Genomic DNA, 21,487 nt, shown 5'->3' on the forward strand with positions numbered 1-21,487 from the left:
CTGCAACAGGGCTTCCTTCACTTTCGTTGTGTAGCTAGCAAACCTCGGCCCCAAATCTCGAAACTGAGGCCGATGGACATGGAGAAGCCCCGCCCCCTCCGGAGAAGGCCGGGCCCCATCGCATACTCCCACTTTGACTCCCACGCAAGTGGAACACAACACAGAGGGACAAAACTCTCGTTCTGAGGCCGGGCTCCAGTCATCTCGCCGTCCTGTCCCGCCCGGACTGTAGGTCTCCGAGTCGATCGCCCGCTCCGAATCCGAGCTCGAAGCGTGATAAGGTGCCGTGGTGGGTTAAAGACCTAGGTAGGGGCACAAGCACTTGAAGAGCACGGCCGTCTCGAATTGATACTTGATGGGTGCATGCTGATATCAGACGGTATGTACAGTCATCCATTCATATCGTGCTGCGATTTGTCCGATAACATTAGGTGACAACCAAGGTGGCTGTCATCAGGCTCTGTCTTTTACCATCACGGTCCCCGTGTCCGAGCTCCGTCCCTCGCTGTTCACGAGACAAACATTGCAGACACAGGCACGCACGCAGTGGGTAAAGAAAAGAAGAAAAAAACACCACGCTTACGAACCCTGGGTTTTTTGGTACAGATCACAACGTGTAACGTCAGTGGAACCGGGTCAAGATCTGCGTTGCGTTCAGCCGACATCAGGACCAATCCCATTGCTGCGTTCCCAGATAGGTCTAGTCGTGGCTCATGGCTGCATGACGCCAAATCGTAAGCTGTCATTGGCTCTTTTACGTTGTGATCCAAGGGGCCCAAGATGATGCAAAATGTCACTCTGTGTGGGGAAGCCAAAAAGGTAAAATCCAAAAAAAGCAACGATTCGCCCAGGCGCTGCAACCTCCCTTGGTCTTGGGTCTGTCAGACAACAATCCCTACGCTGCTCCCGCACCGGGACCACACCCGCAATCACACCTATATTATAGAAGGGCTGTCGGTATTATAGCACATCCCGTGGCCTATGGGGATGGTCGAAATGGCCTGGATCAGCAGTATTACGCGATTATAGCAAAGGGATCTCTCTTGTATAGCCATGGAGGCCCTGTTCAGTTCCATGTTGTCGACACCGCACTTCATGTCACCGGATGTTTACGGGCCTTCCACGCGGTTTCAAGGAAAAGGATTATAGGTATCATAATACCAGGGGGGAGAAGTCGGCAACCTTACACCGTATGTGTGCCCCTCACACACACAGGAAACAAGGCTGATATAGCTCTCCTAACCCAGGATGAAATTCAACAGACATCATCCTCGTTTTACCAATCCCCGGCTTCGCTCCCACTCGTTGTTGTTGTTGAGGTTGGAAAGGTCATCTGGCTGCCTAACTAACCCCTAGACCTATATCATGTCCCTTCCACGATCAGTCTCACATACACTTATACCGGGTCTCTCAACTTCAGGGGTATCCTATAATAGGAGATGCAGTTCCACTCAAACCTCATTTGCAACATCATCTTCATTCCGATGACCGGATCGCGATGCAAGCAGCCGGGATCACTGGAAGGTACATCCATCCATCCATCCACACCACTGGGATATTGCTGCGGAGCCTCGCGAACTCAATACAGAAAAACAGAGAGGAAAAAGGGGGGTCATTAAAGTCCCGATATTAAGTTCCTGTTCCTTGGTCATGGATAGCTTGTCTAGCCAATCTCAGTTCATGCATTCCTCCCCCCTATCCGGCGCAGGTACCCAGTCATCCAGCGGTCTTGGCTTGTTTAGAGGCAAGTTCGACATGTCGTACAGACTCAGAAACTGAAAAGGCCAAGAACTCTGTGTCTCTCCTATCGTGGGACTTTCACTTCGGTTTCTTTTCTGACTCTCGTATCTGGTTCACACGAGTCAGCCGGACCGGAGTCTCTCCAAAGGCAACTAAACTACCTACTATATATACGATCCTCTCACGGCCAAGAGTTTCTCCGATATCATGATGACGACGACGACAATCTCATATTCACAATGTCTGAAATAATTTTCTTGGCAAATTTCCTTCCCCATGAAGCATGATCGAGACCAAAAGAAGCAATCGAGATTTCACCTCAGGGGTCTTGGCGTATCTTTATGTCACATAGTTATTTACAACATTTCAACCAACACAATGAAGAGTATCGCAGCACTTTTTGATGCGAATTCGGAAGCCTCAGGATTATTGTCCAACGCGAGCATAACTTGAATCAGATCAACTCAAGGTTGAATTAAATCAGATGGCTACCTACCGCAAGATGTCAAATCAAGCTTTATTTTTTAGGTTCATGTCGTTGGTGGCAATTGGATGTCGTGAATTGAGGCAGTGCTCAGCCCTATAAGGTACCACGGGCAGTCCAGCCCCAACCTCAGTCTAGTGCACAGTACGTACCGTAGGAAAGTTGGTGACGACACGAAAAAAAAAAGGGGGGGCCCCTTTTCATTCACTACAGTGGCATTTCTTTGAATTTTTAAAGTTACCTACTCACCGCCTTCGTTTTTCCCGAAGTTGAGATCACTTCCAACATAAACCAGAGAAACTCCTAACCAAGACATACAACAAACGGACGAAACTGCTATTCCGAAGTCGGGTTCACGTTTGCAAAAGGGGGTTGGCAGTCCCTTTGCTTTCGTTGCGACGAATAAAGTGGTCCTCCCTCCCTCGCCCCTCCCGCGTGCCTGAGACCGCGGCTCCGACCCGTCTTACCCGCCAGGCCCGCCCACGCCGCCCAGCCAGGTGATGCGATGGAAAGGTGAGCAGCTCTTCCCCGCGAGCCCCTCCGCGCGCCGCCCCATACGGTCGGGCCAAACGGTCGGGACAAGCGCTTTGAGCTTGAGCCCAGTGTGTCCCAACAGTAGGTACGTTCGCGGGCCGTTAGTTTTCGGGGTCTGTTCGGTTTGTGCGGATGCGGACGGGAGTTTCTTGGGTTCAATTTTTCCTTACTTGATATGTCTAGTACATATCCTTTTAACCTTTTGCTGACCTCAATTAAACCTGACCTGCTGTCAAAAACCCATCATGATTGGTGGGCTATGTTTTATCGTGGAAGATAAGGGGGTCAACGAGAATTGTGTCAAGTCCACACTTTCTTCTTCCTCCCTTCGAAGATCCGAACTCGGCTCGTCCAGATTGACGGAAGTGAGCAAGGGGCCAAGGGTCATTTCCCAATCCTGCGGCGTAGGAATGAACCTTTTTTTTTTTTTTTTTTTTTTTTTTTTTTTTTCATTCCATCCAGTGCCTCCTTCTATGCTTGCGGCGGTCCTTCCAAGGTTTTACGCCGTACGCCGTAAGCATGCACACAAGAAGACACGAATACGGGTTAAAGCATGTGGGATTGGAAACCCTGTAAGTATTGGCCGTGTACCTGCGCTTAAACTCCAGCACCCGGCTCCAGTGGCGGCTTTCTCTCATCTGCCGGTCCGGGCAGTGATCATGCTTGTTGTTGTTGCCTGGCTTTGGCCAAAAGCTATCTCTTTGTGGTTGGTTTGCAATGCCGGTTGGGGCGCTTCACAGTTTTGGATAGGACACGTGAGAAGCGCGCGAGAGAGGAAAAGGATGAGGGGATGCGGGGAACGGGCAGATAGTTGTCGTCGCCGGAGCTAGGGAGTTTGGCGAGGATTATGATGAAGCGAGTTGTGACGGTACCTTGGAATAGGAAAAGATGAGGTGCGCAATTCAGCTAGTCAGTGTCTCTCGCTTGCATTGCATCCTCATCCTCACCAGCTGGTCGCATGTTGGTAAGCTGGTCTGATCTCGGGTTTAGTCCGCCGCGGCACGCCGGATATCAGAAACCACTCCCCGATGTCTCTCCGAGTAGATGTCGCGACTGCTTTGAGCAGCGAGACGGGACGGGAGAGAAGGGAAGTCGCAATTTCCCTTTCCGTCGCCGCATTTGAACCACTCACCATCAGGCCGGGCAAGCTGGAGCCGGCTCCACGTGAGATGCTGCAAGTGAGATTCAAATTCGTGGAAAATTTGGATAAATCACCTTACCATTCCCCGGTTCCTCCCTCAGTGCAAGTGTAACATCGCTCGCCTCACAGTCCAAAAACCCACGACGCAGTGGGCACACGGACAATCTTTTGGATGGGTAACTTTGAAGAAGTGGAAGTGTTTTGTTGCGATGCGACTCCAAATCCGATTCGGGTAACGATTGCGGTGCTCTGGGGTCGCTGAACCCTTGTGCTACTGTTTTGTGCTTCGAGTTTTCTTGTCCAATTACAGTTCGCCATCATCCACAAACAGTCCTTTTCATATTCTTGATACCTCGGTCAGAAACCCACCCGAGCAGGCTCGATGGATGTTCAGTTGGTTGAGTCGGGTCGAGGCATGGAGATTTTCGGTGCCGCTTCGCACACTCAAATGTGAGAGCAGGCTCTCAATCGGTCAATCCTCCCCGGCACCATGCTACAGTGCAGCGATAACAGACGTGTATTTTACACCCCTGTGAAAAGTCACTACAACTACTAACCATGTGCACTACTTTTGTGATGAAAATTACATCACCAGAAAACCCGCCTTGAGGATCGACGGCACACAACGCCGTACCTGGTTCACCCAAGGGTCAAGGCACGAAGACCTGGCCATCAAGGTTATGAAAATCATCATCGGATTGGCGTGCCAGAGACAAGTAACTGGCCCAAAACATGCACTCTGACGACAGTGAGCATCAAAGGCGTTACGCTGCGAAGATTATTTGCTTGGATGAGCGACAGGAGTTATTGCATACAATGGATCATAGCAAGGGGCCGCCTGATTGATCTCAGGGAAAGGGAACCGCGAAAGGCTCTGGAGCGATTTGAACGACTGTTGTAGGGCCATTCGCATCACATCATCAAGGTGGTATCAGAGGAAATGAGATGGTTGTTGACGTGGAAATGTAATAACCAATAATCCCCCGGTTTTGTTAAGAGCACACTGGGCGAGATATTGCCTCCTTGCTAGTGTCTACCTATCTTCCCGCCCGGCCATCAACGATGAACTTCAAGCAGTCAGTTCGTCCTGTGAGCTCGATGTGCAACTGCAAGGACGCCAACCTTGTTTTGACGCCTTCTCGACGCCTCACGCCTCTCGCCTTGTCCTGTGCCGCTGCGGCCGCTGCCATGGTCCGTTGGCTCCGTGGCTCGACCTTCCAGGAGGTGGTATCGCAACAACAATGCCCAGGATCTGAACTTCTCCTTTTTACCAAACGGAAAGTCTAACATAACTTGCAAGGGCGACGTACGAGCTTGGGAAGATACTTCTTACAAACATCGTGTATGGCTCCCACTCTGCACAAGCTCCAGGGTCCACGAAATGCCCAAACCCAGGGATATCATCCCAAAGGGGAAAACATAAACGAGAGAACGACCCAGGCCCCTAGTCCTCACCCCCACTTGTGCCCTGGACGCTTCACAAGCCAATGGTGTGCTTCGAAAGTTGCACCGTGACGCTTCTCGGGCCCGACAATACGGAAAGCTGCCAAGCAGAAGCCAAGGCACCAGGGCACCATTCTTTTCCAGACAAGGGCGAGGGGGAAGATGATCTTCCCGCGATTCGTCAATTGCCAAGACGGACCCCAAGCCGCGGGCCTTGGTACGCATGGTAGCATGGAGGCTTTGGCGGCTTGGCTTGGAATTGGTAACTTGACGAGACAGAGTCGCAGTGGTAGTCGAGTGAGCGAGGAATCTAGAACCAAGGATTTCTATGGTCGGTGACCGTGGAAGCGTTCAAAAGGAGGTTGGATAGAATAGGTACCCAGGACCATGGTGGTCTCTTTCCCTGCCTCGATGCCATGTTGGCGATATGCCATTGTTCAAGGACAGAAAGAGGGCACCAAGGTTATGTTATCTGTGATGCAGGCTGCGTGTATGTAGTGAACAAGCCACCCACAAGTTGGGTATCGACCTTGAAATGGAGCCAAGACTGGTGTACCGTCATCAGCATGGGGAACCTCAAGTCCTGTTCGTAGCGTAAGTGGTGGTTACTAGGTTTAATCTCGGCCACAGCAGAGTGCAGTCCTGGGGGCCAGAGCAACCCCAATCTCCAACTACACCTCCGCAGGGGGAAAAGTTGTTAGCTTAGTGAATTTGCAGATCAGCGGGGGGGTGGCAGACTTGGTGGTCGGAGTATCCCGATGTAACCTTTCTGGTAGTTTCTATAGAAAAGTACCTAAAAAGGACTTTGGAAGCCAAAGGAAGCATTTCATCTCATCACCCTTTTTTTCACCATGGCAACGGTCACTACCATTCCTCGAGGCATCGCCATTTAAGGCAAATGAAGACTCCATTGATTATTAGATAAAATGATAGATAAGATGGTAAACAATAAATGCCACTTTTCCCAGTATTAATACCCTGGTTTATTGTAGTGCTTTAGTGGCTTGGCTGGCGGCTTGGCTGTACCGAGCTAACAACTTTTCCCCCTGCGGAGGTGTAAGAGGGAACACAGCATTAACCCCAACAGGACACGGGGTCGTCATCCCTTTAACGGTGAAAATGGTCCATTTTGTGCCAAGACTTTGGAGACTTGCTGTACTTAGCGACTTTGTTGATGCAGCCAAGCAGCGCTAGCCGGCAAATCCTGAGAGTGCATTGGTCGAGTATACCCCTGACCACTCCACACCTGCCCTCACATTTTCTGCAGTGACAAAAGTGCTGCAAAAGCTGGTGAAAGCGAGGTAGCTGCATGGGCACAGATGTAAAGGTGGATAAAATAAGACCAGCCGATTAGCCAAATTTGGTCTTGGCACAAAATGGACCATTTTCACCGTTAAAGGGATACTAGAAGCCCGTCGCATTGGAGATATTCCCAACTACAGACTAACGGGAGGCTGCGTATCGCACCAGGAAACCAAAATACCATAACAAGCAGAGCCATTCGATCACGTCCGCAAAAGGTTATCTCCCTTGTTTGGAACCCGCCGAGGACCTCTCAACGAGTAGCATCTCGTTTCATGAGCTCGCTTGGAAGAGAAGAGTGAGATGGGAGCGGTGGCTGCCCATCCTGACCTTGGTCCCGTGAGCAAACCATCAAGCATTTGCCTATCGCGGGGTAGGCAGCCATCAGCGGCACGGGAAAGGGCTAGAGGACCCGCGGAATTGTAGGTACATACCGTGCCATGTCGAGGAGTGGGCGAGTGGCCTGTCAAGAAGGGATCTTGATGCAAAAGCACCCAAGAGGGGTGATGGGAGATGAGAAGGGATGGACAGCAAACCTTAACAACGCAGATCCCCTCCCCCCCCTTTCTGACACCTCTAGACGCTGGTCGATGTGTGATATTTTCTTCTGTCAACGACGGCCAGTCAATTCTTGATTACCCCATTGTGCATTCGCAAGTGTCATCGCCGGAGGAGAAAGGGCGAGTTGTCCGCGAGTTGGCCATGTCCGTGGGCGGGTCTCTCTTCCCCCGGCAACGGCACCGGCACAACACTTGGCGCGATTCCACTTTCCCCCGGCTGCCGGACCCCCACTCTCCCGGGGCCCATGCTGTGTCGGTGAGGTTCGAAAGTTTCCGAATGACGATCCGGGGCTCTCGCCGACCGTGAAAACCAGACAAGATTGGTGCTTATCAGGGCGCAGACTAGGCTTGCTTGCATTCCACTTGATGCAATGGCAGGTGGGGTCTTCTGGGTTGCAAGGCTGTGACGAACAAGTGCGGAATGAGAAAGTGGAAAATCTGAAGCAATGTGACGCTCCGGGGAGGGGAAGGGGGGTGGGTAACCTAGAGGTACGTACTGTACGTACGCAGTATGTAGAGGTATGTAGGTACCTTTGCTGCCTAGCCTGAAGCTCATCGCGATAAGACCTGTAGCGCTGTGGCCCCTTTGTTGGTGCTTTGAGTGGAGTCTATTTGTGTTAGTGTACATAGCGCCGGCACCAGCCACAATCGCAGCATTGCAGTAACGACTTCCATTTCGAATTTGACATGCAAATAATAAGTACCATCCCGCCGTCCAACGCCTTTGTGAAAGTCGCCAGATATCCTCGATTCATCGCATAATTGCCATCAAAGAGTCCAGTCTCGTTCAGCGTGAAGCAAAGAAAATTGCTGGCTGCAAAGGCGGCATACCAGTCACGTGTGCAAGTGTACCCTCCCTGTGACAATATACAACCTTGGATCTCTTGAAGTCGACATCGGACAAGTTCTATTTGTTGCAAGTCCATGTCGCACAAACTGCAAGCGACCTTTTTCAAACTTGACAGTAGTAACCCAGTACACCACCATGAGCAGTAAGGGGGTCGGAAGGTAACCAGAGACTTCCCAACCCTAGGTATTGCCTTGATTTCCAAAGCCTACCACCAAGTCTACCACAAAAGAATTGGAAGTCTTCATACGTACCTTACATTGTGTGCATCGGTTCCTATATTTGGACGATCAGATCGCTGCAAGCGTTCCGTAACCAATACCACGGTTCCTGGTGCTCAGACCCCCGAATCAATTAATCTATTTCAACAAAAGTCTGGTGCAGGATGGACGGGATGTACGGTGATCATTCTGGAGACACTCGTCAACACCGACGGGATGGCATGTTATGCGGAAGTGGAAGTGTGCTCCGACCCGTCAAACTCTCCCTCGGGGAACTCAGCAACACAAGAGGACAAGTGATATCTTGCGCGCCAAACGATACCGACACTGGCTCTCAATTTCAAGTGCTTTGTGCAACAGATATGACCGTGGGAATTTTCCTCACCATCCACGGTGAGCGTACTCCATTGGGCCAAAGTGGGTGGAAGAATGTTAGAAGACATTACACTTTAGGTGTCACTTTCGGTCGTTACTTCTGGTGCGCTTCTCTCGTCACTCTACTCGGCCTCGCCGGTTGCGACGTTGACTGTTGGGTACCATCGTCCCGTCCCTCCACGCCTCCGCCCCCGGCGCCGCCCGTCCCAACCACGGGCCACTCCCGGAGACATAACTGATTTGAGCTTTAACCTTTCGGTGTTCTACCCGTTTGTGGAAGGCCGGCCTTAGAAAGGGTAACAGAAGGTCGCAGCAAAGAAGACATGGAAAAGCTTGTTGGCTTCCATGTTGCCGTGAGTGCTTAGACTACTGGACGGCGCCGCCATGCCCGGTCTTTTCATCACTATCAAGACGGGACTATCCATCATGCTGTCGGCTACCGTTCACGGTGAACCGATGGCGCCCCTCCATCACATAAGTCAATACTTCCTCCCCACTCTGGATGAAGGTCACTGTGTTCAACGTTCAGACCACTCTGGATACTCGAAATCGAGAAACGTGCCACTCTTCGGTATAGAATCAAGGCAAAAGGATGTCTGCCGTCTCCGGATGCACCAAGAAATCGGTCTCCCAGACCAGTCGGGATGCCTCGCAAAAATGACCCATTTTAAATTCCGTATTGCTTCCTTAACTGACGCTCACCCCTTTCCTTCTTCTTTTTGCCTTTTCCTTTTTTTTCTTCTTTTTTTTCCCCCCAAAAGCGCTCGACATCAGAAAATCCCATGCACCATCGAGAGGCTCGGATACTCTTTGTCAGACACTTGTCTGGCTTTTGTGTCACCCTTCCCCAAATAGTTGAGGTTTCCAGCAGAGCACCAATGAATGGACAGAAATAGAGGTAGCTAGGTACATTACACAAGCCAGGGACGCACCGAAGACACTCGTACATAGCGGAATAGGTAGCAATACTTTTCGGCAAGCACCCGTGATGCTTACTGTACTCTTCAACACAAGATATCCGGAATGTCAGCATGACGTCCCGACTTTGTACGCCCTCGATCGAGCCACAGAATGAGGCCTCATTACATAGTCACACCAGGGGGCCACCGATCAAACTTTCTTCTTCGACATACCATAGGCCCCCTTCTAAACGGCTTAGCAAGCAACACCTGAGCACAAAATGATATTTCTTGCAGCACTCCTTTCACTGACATACCGGATGCTGAGCATCCCGGTCGTACAAACGATGGGACCCAATTTCCCGGGACGAGATACATGACTCTATACACATCGGTTCGATCTGAACAACTGTTTTCAACGAGTGACGTCTTCATCTTGCCCTCGTTCGTATCACGATATCTTGTTGTACGCTTGTAAACCTAAACGAGGGACAAGGAATCTCCATCAGGCCATCACAACTCTGATGATCCCAGAGATGTACCTTCTTCCTCAATCGATCTATGCGCCACTATTCAGGGTCCCATCCAGATATCTAGATTGATAGGGGTCCCAGGAACTAAAGACAGGGACAAGGACAAGGACAGATGAGCCGAAGCCCACGTAGGCCGTCCGACCTTGCAGTATCGATGCTAAATCCTGAGCGCAGTCTGGGCGCTCGCATTCACACGAGTTTTCGGTTCCCAGCTGGATGGTTCGGCATTCCCCTCCCCCCGCGCCACCACCATTCCTGGAAAGGGGAGGCAGTTGGGACACTCCAGTTGAGTCTGGCCAGATGCTCATGGCATGTATGGGTGTACTTTGGCCCGGGCCAGACCATTAACAGCAGATGGCTTCTTTTCTTTTGCCGGCCGTCGTCCACTCTGCCATTCTACACTAGTGCAGTGTATAGTCTCAACGTCTTTGTCTTGTTCGGGCTCATTCCCGAATGGTTCCTTAACGAGGTTTCGAAGCTACTAGTGTCGTGCCTACTATGCGCAAGCCACAATTGCGGAGTTGAGACCGCTTCGGTTCAGTCAAGTACTTTGGAGGAATGAGATTGGGCGGCCAGTTCCAAGGTTGAAGGGTCCAACTGATCCAATACATGTCACCACAACACCTAACAGAGGGTTTTTTTTACGTTCCGAGCGGTATAAAAAAAAAAAAAAAAAAAAAAAAAAAAAAAAAAAAAAAAAAAAAAAACCTGCACTTGAACTGGTCTGATTGTAATAGGCTCGGAGCAATTTCGAGGGGGAGCATGGTAAAGGAATATCTTTCGGAGGCGGCCCTTGATTAGTTCGGTCGGTCAGAATGTCCACGAGGTGCGGATTTCCGAGTCCTAGCTGAAGATCCTAGTGGTGTTAGTCATCTATAGTTCAGTTTGGAACAAGACCATGCCCCTGCCGAACGAGGATTTTGACTATGACCAGGGCTTGAGGTGTATATGTGTTGGTCCGATAAGCCTATCCCGCAGGCAATCATACCAATCTCCAAAGGTATGTACAAGTCAAAGCCACGCAAAATTGAGAATAGTGTCAAAGATCTGGACCGCTTTGGACCCTTGCCACCCCGCATCCTCGAGTCTAAACCCAGGGAACCGGATAGGTAAGCAGGTAAGATTCGTATCGGTTAGGTATGTAGTATCATCTGGCTCCTTTGCCGGATCACCAAAGTCTTGGGTACTTCTTGCACACCACTCGATCAGATCATACCTTTGGATCCCAAATCAGCACGCTCTTTCCGCTTATTTTTGCCGCATTCGTTTGCCTTGCAGCTGCCGTGCCGCGGTGAACAAAATGTGTGCGATTTGTATAATTCATTCCTAACCAAGACCGACCGACACCAGCCATCCTGGCCTTGTGAGGGCAGAACCTAATCAGCTATTATCGTGAGGTGGAGTTGCGCGTCTCTCATGCATAGTGGCGATGTTTCTTCCTCCCGTGTAAACTGAACTTCATCCTTTTGCTTCATGGGAAGAACAACGACCTGCGACTTCCGAACAGATGATGACTGATGAAGAAGGAACGGTCAATCATTGACATTCATGGAGCATATTTACCACCTTCCACTAGAAATCAGGTGGGAAAGGTTGAGCAAGACGTAAAAAGTGTAGTAATGAAAAGTGAAGAGCTCAACTTTTACGAACGCCATTTGCGAATGATCTGCAAAAGAGGATGAAATGGCCATCATCCGACAACGAGCAAGAGTAAACTCCGTCATATGGTGTTTAAGATCTTTCTCGTATAAGCAATGCTTTACGCCAAGTATATAAAACGACGGAGTCAAGGGCGCCAATAGGGGACATGTACATCACCAGGTTTGGTCACTTCCCTGTATGAGATATCCATATGGTCTTACTATTCCGATATTTGCTCGAGTTCCAAGTAATGCGTACTGTAAATGCTATGATTCGTCCAACCCGTCTTTGCCGCCATTCAATGATTCACCTCATTGCTTCCGGCGGACTACGTCTGAGATGGGAAGACTTCGGGCTGGCCAAGGCTATGTCCATCTCCCGTTCGACGGGACGCAAGGGACTGTCTTGACAATACGTAGCTGGCAAGTGGCCATCCATCCATTTATCCCACTTGGCTAAAAGCGAGGAAGGTACGCACGGAAAGAAAAGCGTACATCGGTCTGATATTCGTCCATATGAAGACCTCGTTCACCACTCACGATGCAAGTCGTTCTTCGTGTCTGGATCGACGACAACAGAAAGAATCAAAGGATTGACACCTGACTAAGGTGGTCGACCGTATAACGCCAATCATCGTCATGATCACCAACGGGAGTGTGAGAGAAGCAAAAGCCACTGACGAGATATGTGCCAAGAGTAAGCCGTGTTTGGTTTGTCGCCGACGAAAAAGCCTCCTCCTGCTTAACCGCTTCGAAAGGCGCCAATCCTGACAGTCGATTTCTCCTTGGGAATTTACCCCTTTTAGGTGCAGCTAAGAGATCCAAGAAAAGGTGGTCGCCTATCAGGCGCGCGCCTCATGTAGTTATTGTCGTTGGTTAAGCCGTGAGTGTTGTTGCGCGAACTAAATCGCGGACAGACGGATTCGAGGATTGGGTCGTCTTCGAACAACTTGGAGACAATGAGTGGGAAACCCATTCAATGAAGTGCCACTGCTCGTGTCGACAGGTGAAAGAAGGCTCCAGTAAGAATTTCACAGGTAGACTCTCAATCGTTTTTCATGAGAGTCCGAATTTTGCAAAGAAATACCATTGGGAAATGTAACAAGAACAACATAAACTGTTCATGAGAGTAAGCTGATCTGCATCACTCTGGGTGTGCTAGAGTTCCTCGTGACCCCATCACGACAAAGAACATAGGTACCTACCAGACAAGGGGGGGGATAACTTCACGTAATTGATTCAGCCCTCACCCCCGTAGACTCCTTGCTGCTCCCGGCCAGCCTTAGCTTCGATACTAGTCGACCAAGATATCCCCAGGACCATAGCAATTATATTATCCTCTAACCTGGCTTGGGACATAAGTTGTAGAGGTACTTGACTTAGTACCTGGTAACGGATCACACTTACACTGTCCGTACTCTCCATGAACGCCGCGCGTCTCGTCCCGGGATATGTTGTCGCCTGGGTTATCTTGTCAGCTCTGATCAACGCCGCAAGCAAACGAACCAAGGAAATTAGACTTCAAGCGGTGCAAGAGCGCTGAGCACAGGGAAGGTGTACAGGCAATGGGGTGAGATATCGAGGAGCTAGATAGCATGCAACTCATAGATCAGAGCAAACGGTTAGCTCAAGAGGTAACAAGGCCGATGAAATGGAGTAAGGATGACCCAAAACTCTGATATGTAAATCTATAGGACTAAGCAAGCTCAACTGTGCTCATCAACCAGCGAAACCAACGGCCGAGCATCCTCTTCATCCTCGATCGACTCTAGGCATGTTTAAACAATCCCCAAAGCCATGTAATGACTGGCTTGCAGTATCCTTGCGTCCCCAGGCCCAAATAGTCTCCTCTGGAACTCGATGGCCAGAACGGTCTCGGTTTTCGACGTGATACCCTGATGACAGGGGAGGGACTCTCTGTTCGCAAATCGTTCTAAGCGCCATGAAGACGAACCAAGCCGTCGACCGTTTTCAGCGCCGATAAAAGCAACCTCTGCTTGACTATCCAGCGCCCTTCTCATTCTTGGGGTGATTGACTGGTGATCGTGCTCGGAGTGTGGTAGACTGGCCATTTTCGCTGGTGAGCGGGAGATTCGTTGCGCGGTGACTTAAGAGTCGTGACGAGATCGTGAAAGGCGACGTAAGTTGAAAGCAACCGGGGTCACTCCGGATATCAGTCTAAGAACCCTGGTGCTTTATTCCCACAATGCTAATACAAGGCAGATACCCAAACGCCATTCGCCGTTCCAGATTTACAAAACCATCCTGCCAGTAGAACACCGAATTATGTGAAGGTTCCAGAACAGAGCAACGAAGATAGAACAGTACTAATTCGAAACTCAGTTATCGACGAACTCCTTCTGCTGGTAGACGCAAGAAACCATGGCGTGGTCACGCTCGTAAGGCTCTGTAGGTGATTGTTAGTAAGTGTTGGCTCTATCAACCAAAAGGGATGCAAATGAACGTACCAAGAGTCAACTGCTCCTTGGGGAAGAACTTGTCCTCACGGAGCTTCTGGACCTCAGAAGCGAAGACCTGCTCGGGAGGAGCAGTGGAGTCAATGCAAGAAGCCTTGATAGAGATGAGAAGACCACCACCCTGCTTCAAGAAGAGCTTGGCGTTGATACCGACAATTCTGAAATTTGTTAGTGTCAGGCACGTACAGTGTCAAGGATCTGTATAAGTCGGCTTACCTGGCCTGATCGGGCTGGGCAACATCGGCGAAGATGACATCGACCATGGGGAGCAGCATGCGGTAGGCCATGGGCTTACGGGCATCCTCAACGATGGGGATGACGTTGGTGCGGCGAGTAGCCATGTTGATGAGATCACGGCCGGAACGGTGGGAGAACTCGACGGCGTAGACGGAACCAGTAGGACCGACAATATCGGCAACGTGAGAGACCGAGGTACCGGAGGCGGCACCGAGGTAGAGGACCTTGGAACCAGGCTTCATATAGATGGTTTCAAGACCACCGAGGATACCGGCAGCAAGCTTCGAACGGAAAGGGTTCCAAATCTGCAAAGTCCAATGTTAGTTTTTGTCGGAGGCCACAAGCTGGAAACCCTGGAAAACGTACGCGGTACTCAGTCTTGGTGGAAGCACCACCCTCCTCCTTAGAGGCGTTCTCGACAGAGATTCTCTTCTCGCCATAGACGGATTCGCCAGGGACAAGGTTGACAGTAGCGAGGAGATCCTCCTTACCACCACGAGCGACGAAGACGCCCTTGTGACGGTGAGGCTCGACGATGACCTTCTTGCCAGCGGCACCACCCTTGGCGCCACCGCGGGCACCACCACGACCACGGGCAGCACTATACTCATAATGTCAGTCAATGTCTTTGAAGTAATCAGCGGATTTGCTAATAAGACATACCCGCCACGGCCACCACCGCGAGGACCGCCACGACCACGGGGAGCACCACCACCACGGCCACCTATCAAATCATTGTCAGTAAAGTGTTGGCGTTGATGTGGTTGCTGTTGCCATCGCATGTAGAGTCGAATGCGATATGAAGTTCGACTGAAATCGTCATCCTACTACGAGGAGTCAAGAGGCATGCATGGCGACCACGAGCCGCAGCAGACATTGAGACACCTCGCAAGATGACGAACAGAAGCAACGACATAACCGCAAATACGGTTCAGGCGATGGCATTGAGGCCAAACTCACCACCGAAGCCACCACGGCTACCGCCACGGGCGCCGCCTCTGCCACCACGATCACCACCGAATCCACCACGACCACCGCCACGGGCGCCGCCTCTGCCACCACGCTCGAAGCCCATTGTTATAGAATGTGTCGGTATTGATAAGTCGGAGTCGGTATGAGTTGCGATTCTGGGCCGAAACGCGTTGTAAGATCTGTCGTGCGAGGCACAATGGGTTTAGAGTTGTCGCGCGGCGCTGTCGAGGACTCGGAAAAGAGCTTTTGCTGGAGCTGGGTGCAAAATTTCCTGGACATGGATTGAAGAGAAAAAAAAGCGGGGCACAAAGTCTCATCGCTGGAGCACTTTTTTTTCCGGTCGAGGCCTTCTGCCTTTGCAATTGGCTGTCGTCCTGGCGTGGCGGTCGAGGCTCTCCAGTTTGTTGCGGACGCTATCGTGCACGGCCGGCAGTCCAGGAGGCAGGCTGTTATCGACGCTAGCACTTACTGTCCCCGCGTGCACGTGCCTCAGGCAAAGTGACGGTCCGCACGAGCCACCTGCGCAGTGCCCACAGAGCCCTAATCGCGAAAATCGGTTTTTGTACGCCAAAATTGGAACCCATCACCACCTCTGAACATCACACTTGGTCGATTCCCCGTCCTCTCATCGACAAGCAGGCAAGATGGTGAGTAAATCCCTGCGAAATCCGCCGAACGAGAGAATCGCCGCCGTTATTTTGCTTCAGGACAGTTTTCGGGCTTCTGCAGCCGAAATGACGACGAAATTCTCGACGGACGACAATCACGGCTTTGCGAGCATTGCGAGCACTTGGAGGAGAGGGAATCGCTGACCGAGTCTTGTCCAAAATTGCAGGTTCGGTACGCTGCGACTGAGATTGCCCCGGCTAAGTCCGCCCGCTCGCGCGGCTCTTATCTCCGTGTCTCCTTCAAGAACACCCGTGAGACCGCCCAGGCCATCAATGGCTGGAAGCTCCAGCGTGCTCAGAAGTTCCTCGAGAACGTTCTTGAGAAGAAGGAGGCTGTCCCCATGAGACGCTACGCTGGTGGCACCGGCCGCGCCGCCCAAGGTACGACTTACTCGAGATTTACATGCACAAAGACACCCGAACCGGTACATCATGCGACGACGACGACAGTGGGGAGGACAAAGTGGTGGGGGAATAGGGGGGGCATTGTCAGCATGATGGAACCGCGACCGACCGACACGAAACCGCAATCGAATGGAGGATATGGAAGACACGGTGCTGACCGTTTCTCCGTCATATAGGCAAGCAGTTCGGTGTTTCCCGCGCCCGCTGGCCCGCCAAGTCCGCCGAGTTCCTTCTCGGTCTCCTCAAGAACGCTGAGGCCAACGCCGATGCCAAGGGTCTTGACACTGGCAACCTCGTTGTTAAGCACATCCAGGTCAACCAGGCCCCCAAGCAGCGCCGCCGCACTTACCGCGCTCACGGTCGCGTACGTCAAAACCCGAGATACCCCCTGATTTCTGCTTCTGCGACGGCAGACAGACGATCAAGCCGGCCATTGGCTAACAGTTATGCTTTAGATCAACCCCTACATGTCCAACCCCTGCCACATCGAGCTCATCCTCACTGAGGCCGATGAGGTCGTCCAGAAGTCCGAGGCCGTTGTCCGCGAGGAGGCTCACCTTTCCTCCCGCCAGCGTGGCGCTCGCGTCCGCCGTGCCATCACTGCCGCTTAAATGCGCTTTGATAGCTAGGTGATTGGACGAGGGGATGTTTTGATTGAGGGCTTCACTTTTTTTCCGGAACGGTGTACGCGAGCATGGCATTTTTCGGGTCAAGGTCACGATTCCAGGGAAAAAGGGGTCGATCATGAATACTCAATAAAAGAATTTGAGAAAGCATGACACGGCGAAACAAGTAATCATTCAAGTCCTGGCGTAATTGCCAACGGGACGCCAAACCGAACTGCGGGTTACCTGAGCTCTCTGAGTGGCTGTGACGTACCTGTCTGCCCCTGATGCAGAGCCGCATGATGTTCAGGTAGCTAGCCTTCCCGAAACGATACCCAATCCAGCATCCCCGAGTTCAATTGGATGTGCCCCCTTTGCTGCGTGAGAAGTGATGCTTGAGCAGATACGGCTGCTATTGAGGTTTCGCCATTGGGGGTATTTTGGGTATTTGGCAGTCATGGCTTTTATGATATCATAACCCTTTTGTATGAAATCCACCGATGCTTCTTATCTCTTCACCACATGTACAACAAGCCTTTGGTGATTTGCACATTGTTACCCCAGAGCACCCGGCGTGCTCCCAATGGCTGACCAGGGAGCTCATATAGTTGTGATCATATACATAACCAAACAGATGCACCGCCAGTTTCTAGATGAGCAAATGGGACTCTTCAGCCCTGCATCTCTACGTCTTCTCCCTCTCCACCTTTCCTTGCCCTCTGTTCAGCTGCCCTCTTCTCCATCTTCTTCTTGCCCTGGTTAACCCAGTCGTCATACGCACTCCCTCCCGCCGCAAGTTTCGCCGACACAACACCCTTGAGAATTTCGCCCGCAAACCCCACAAAGTTGTGTCGCCTCAGGGCGTTCTCAAACCGCCAAGCCTCACGTTTGCGCTCCTCGGTCGCCAGCAATTCCTCATCAGCAAACTCTCGCGCCCGAATCCGTAGGTCTCTGATCATAGCCAGCAGATTGAACCGGATCTCGCTGGCGTCATACCTGGCAATGCGCCGCTGCAGAACGTCCATAACCTTCTGCGGGAAGTCCTCCTGGGTACAAGCGCCGTGGCTGATGGGCGCTGGCTGCAGGCCGTCGAGCTCGTAAAGGGTGCCGCCGATGGGCGAGTACGCAATGAAATGGAATGCGTCTCCTTCCTCCTCATCGGGCCGACGCTGCGTCTCGTCGATAAAGGGACTGCTGCGCGCAAACGAGTTGTGCGTGTCGCGGATCAGCTCCGAGTTGGAGAGCGCTTCGCCGCGGATTTCGGCCGGCAGGGCGATGGTGAAGTCGCGGAAGTCGCGAAGCTTGTCGCCGATGTCGATGTACCCCGCATCGCCTTCTTGGGAGACGGACGGGTCGGCTTTGTTGAGGAGCACGCTCAGGAGCGCCTGCGTGCCACACGCGTTCTGGATGGTCTGATGAGCGAAGAAGAGTCGTTCGCTGGCGTCGTAGTCGAAGGTGCCATCGAGAGGCTTGTCAGTCCCTCGGTAGGGCTCGTTTGTCGGGTACTTGAAGAGAAAGATGACGCCGTAGACGGGGTGCAGCTGCGCGAGGGCATCGGGTTCTAGGGAGAGGAGTTCTTCGAATTGGACACCTTTTACGCCGAGATTGGTGAGAAGGTCGGTGAAGACGCCCTTGAAGTGAATTGTCAGTCTTGAAGTCCTGCGCATGTGTGCCGGGAGGTACCTCGACGTGGACAAATGGCCAACATACCGCATCGGACTCGACTGTGGACAAATTGTCAGCTCAGAAAGCACTGCAGCTGGGGTGTCGCAGCCCAACTTACTGGTGTTCCAACCACCACTCATTTTGGCGCAAGTTCTGCAGATTCCAAAGGGTGTAGTCTGAAGCCGTGGATGTGTTGGCGTAAGGTGACAGATGTATCAGGAAGTTGCTAGCTTGGGGCGGGGCAGGAGCTGTCCAACGGCAGACGCGAGGGTTGAATTAGAACAGCAGAACGGAAGCTAAGTTCAATATCGCTCGGTAATGTCTGAACTGACACGCTGGTGGTTATAGATCCTGCTGATCATAAAAAGGAATATCGAGCGTTCCAATTCCGTACGCCATCAACCTACAACTGCAAACGTCACGGCGAATGTTCAATGCGATGATGCAGCTCGCGGACCTTCGCCAACAGCGATAAGATAAGCAGGTTCCCGTTCAACTTCGTCACTGCCACCGTTCATACTTTGATGGAGCTTGCCCCTGACTACAGGCAGCTGGCAACACAATCGGCTAACAGCTGTTTGTCAGCTGCGAGGGCATTATTACCCAAGCAACCTTCACAACTGTCAGTCCAAAGCTCAGGAAATGCTTTTGATCGTCTCTGCTTTCCGTGGGAACAACGACGCATTTCAACATTGAACTTCCTTTACTCCTACTCATCATCATCGCAATCCAACAGCTACCAAGCAGGCGGCTCTAGGAATTGGAGCATCTTGTCAGATATCGCCCCATGTTTCCAAGCGTTCGCGCAACCACCGACAGTGTCCCATATGGAGTTGAACACATTATGATCCACAACATAGCAGCCATAGGTATGGACAATCCGAACGTAACATCAAAAAGGCCCAAAAAATAAACAAAAGAATATGACAAGAGTGGGATTCGAACCCACGCCCATTGCTGGACCAGGAAGCTCAAATGAGCAAAGTTCAAGTAGACCTGAACCTGGCGCCTTAGACCGCTCGGCCATCTTGCCGTTGTGAATATTATAAATCACAGTGGGTGCAGTGCCTATAATCAGTCATTTGCTAACAAAAAAACGGTGTTTGTGATGGTTGCGTTGGATTTGGGCGCTAAGAGGAAGGTTCAAATCGCGAACGTATCAAATGCTCCATTTCACCTTGTTCAGCGTAGGTAGGTGCGTTGTTCTGTCAAGGTAAGAGCGACGACAAGGACACACGCATGCGGAAGTTCAGGTAGAACTGAACCTGATCGGGCATCGTACCTGTTGAAGAAGTTACAATCTGGACTGTTTGTCAGCTCGAAGCCTTTGATCATTTATTCTGAGTATCTTACATCCAGTTCATGCAGTTTACTCAAAGCTTAAAGCTTAAGCTTAAATTCCTGCGAATATGTAAAATCAGCTAATGGTGATGTGTTTATGACCTAGTGTCATGCCTTGATTTCAAAGTGTCAGTACGGCATTTAGGACGACGTGAGACACATTTCATTGGGACTAGCAAGATCATGTTAAGTGACAAGCCGGTATCAGACTGTGTGTAAGTTCGTCTCCCAAAATTTTGAAAGGGAAAAGAGGTGAGCGGGCTGGCTCAAACCATCGCTATTTGGCAGACAACGTCGTAGTCCACTACTCACGGGGTGAGCTGACAAGCAATGTCCAAGCTACCTACCTACCGATGAACCAAAGAGCAAAGATTAAGCTCTACCTTTACATACCATTCGACAAGATACGATTCGCACTTGGCTTCAGTTGATACAATTTACTATACCGTTCAACATGCTTGGTCTTGATACCTTCGAGTCCATCTTTTGACAGAGAAGGGAACTCTATAACAGTAAAGCTATTGTTATATGACGGAGCTTTCGGATCACTTGGGCCGCCCGTAGCAGAGCTATCAGGCAATTCTGCGGGATTTGCGGTCCGATCGTCGGCGCGCAAAGAGATATGAGTGATAATAAGGACATAAAGTAAGGATACATGGATATGAACAACAGCTGAGGTTGTGTGATGCATGGCGAAAGCGAGGGATCATACAATATGATCTAGGAGGTAAAACAAAGGGACAAGTAGATGTAGAAGAGATGTTTTGAAAAGACAAAACACCGAAAGCCATCAAAGAGCTCCTGCTGACTACTGCTTACATCTTCCGCCAACACCACATAGCCCAGCTTCACCGATGAGGTCTGGTAGAGTTCAACAATGGAAAAAGGCTAAAGCATCATGGGAGCTTACCGTCGCTTACCATCACTTATTTGGAGAGTATAAGCTAAGTCTCCACACTTCTCTTTGAAGCTACTCGAACCTGGCTCTTCCCACTAGTACGATAAGTGGTCGAGTCATCTCTCTAGGCACTCTTCTCCTTTGCTGCCACTTCAATGTACCTCTTGCTCATTCTTGATTATTCTGTTCCAATCTTTCAAGAGGGGTCTTTAAGAGATCCATCATTTTCCCCATTGTGGAAAGCACAATTTGCTGCTATTTCCGGATGTCACCGTCAGATAACTAGGATAACGTACTGTCTGCCTGCCCTATGGAATTAGGTGCGTAAACCTTCAAGTGAAAGTAATTAGACACCTGTAGCGTGATGTTGGTATAAAATAGAGGTAGTGACTGAAGAACTGAGTACGGTATAACGGTCAATGGACGGGAGGTGGATGAGTGATTGGTGATTTCCCGAGTGGTTCTGACTGTTGGTAAGGGGCAGAGAGAGCGGACGTTCA

General features: G+C 51.0%; 6 protein-coding genes and 1 non-coding gene across 7 annotated transcripts; 2 read left to right on the top strand and 5 right to left on the bottom strand.

Moving 5' to 3' along the window:
* Positions 1-3,208: 3,208 nt before the first annotated feature.
* Positions 3,209-4,217, bottom strand: B0T23DRAFT_409300 (uncharacterized protein; the record flags this gene model as incomplete). The annotated part of the gene is made up of 3 exons (XM_062839365.1): positions 3,209-3,664; positions 3,891-3,930; positions 4,027-4,217. 3 exons carry the CDS (start codon positions 4,215-4,217, stop codon positions 3,452-3,454), a joined length of 444 nt encoding a protein of 147 aa, XP_062696853.1. The 3' UTR covers positions 3,209-3,451.
* Positions 4,218-8,873: 4,656 nt separating this feature from the next.
* B0T23DRAFT_11780 (uncharacterized protein) lies at positions 8,874-9,616 on the top strand. Its single transcript, XM_062831983.1, has one exon. The coding sequence runs from the start codon at positions 9,032-9,034 to the stop codon at positions 9,500-9,502; it is 471 nt and encodes a 156-aa protein (XP_062696854.1). The 5' UTR covers positions 8,874-9,031; the 3' UTR covers positions 9,503-9,616.
* Positions 9,617-13,471: 3,855 nt separating this feature from the next.
* On the bottom strand, positions 13,472-13,740 carry B0T23DRAFT_400864 (uncharacterized protein; the record flags this gene model as incomplete). Its single annotated transcript, XM_062838531.1, has 2 exons — positions 13,472-13,575; positions 13,614-13,740. The coding sequence occupies 2 exons, from the start codon at positions 13,738-13,740 to the stop codon at positions 13,472-13,474; spliced, it is 231 nt and encodes a 76-aa protein (XP_062696855.1).
* A 318-nt stretch (positions 13,741-14,058) lies between these two features.
* B0T23DRAFT_307161 (rRNA 2'-O-methyltransferase fibrillarin) lies at positions 14,059-15,508 on the bottom strand (the record flags this gene model as incomplete). Its single annotated transcript, XM_062834412.1, has 6 exons — positions 14,059-14,126; positions 14,188-14,354; positions 14,413-14,738; positions 14,800-15,034; positions 15,097-15,157; positions 15,394-15,508. The coding sequence occupies 6 exons, from the start codon at positions 15,506-15,508 to the stop codon at positions 14,059-14,061; spliced, it is 972 nt and encodes a 323-aa protein (XP_062696856.1).
* A 541-nt stretch (positions 15,509-16,049) lies between these two features.
* B0T23DRAFT_306101 (60S ribosomal protein L17) lies at positions 16,050-17,089 on the top strand (the record flags this gene model as incomplete). The annotated part of the gene is made up of 4 exons (XM_062834351.1): positions 16,050-16,097; positions 16,205-16,454; positions 16,655-16,842; positions 16,934-17,089. 4 exons carry the CDS (start codon positions 16,050-16,052, stop codon positions 17,087-17,089), a joined length of 642 nt encoding a protein of 213 aa, XP_062696857.1.
* A 480-nt stretch (positions 17,090-17,569) lies between these two features.
* B0T23DRAFT_11796 (ubiquitin carboxyl-terminal hydrolase) lies at positions 17,570-19,080 on the bottom strand. Its single transcript, XM_062831987.1, has 3 exons — positions 18,867-19,080; positions 18,794-18,807; positions 17,570-18,714 (listed from the first exon to the last, which is right to left on the bottom strand). The coding sequence occupies exons 1-3, from the start codon at positions 18,886-18,888 to the stop codon at positions 17,755-17,757; spliced, it is 996 nt and encodes a 331-aa protein (XP_062696858.1). The 5' UTR covers positions 18,889-19,080; the 3' UTR covers positions 17,570-17,754.
* Positions 19,081-19,672: 592 nt separating this feature from the next.
* Positions 19,673-19,781, bottom strand: B0T23DRAFT_t60. The gene has a single exon. It is a non-coding gene; the product is annotated as a tRNA-Leu (tRNA).
* Between the last annotated feature and the right edge of the window lie 1,706 nt (positions 19,782-21,487).

This window comes from Neurospora hispaniola (assembly GCF_033458365.1).
Source record: "Neurospora hispaniola strain FGSC 10403 chromosome Unknown B0T23scaffold_1, whole genome shotgun sequence".
Classification (NCBI taxonomy): Eukaryota; Fungi; Ascomycota; class Sordariomycetes; order Sordariales; family Sordariaceae; genus Neurospora; species Neurospora hispaniola.

Coding starts and splice junctions, on each gene's coding strand:
- B0T23DRAFT_11796 (XM_062831987.1), bottom strand. CDS start 18,888: ATGAGTGGTGGTTGGAACACCA.
- B0T23DRAFT_11780 (XM_062831983.1), top strand. CDS start 9,032: ATGCCCGGTCTTTTCATCACTATCAAGACGGGACTATCCATCATGCTG.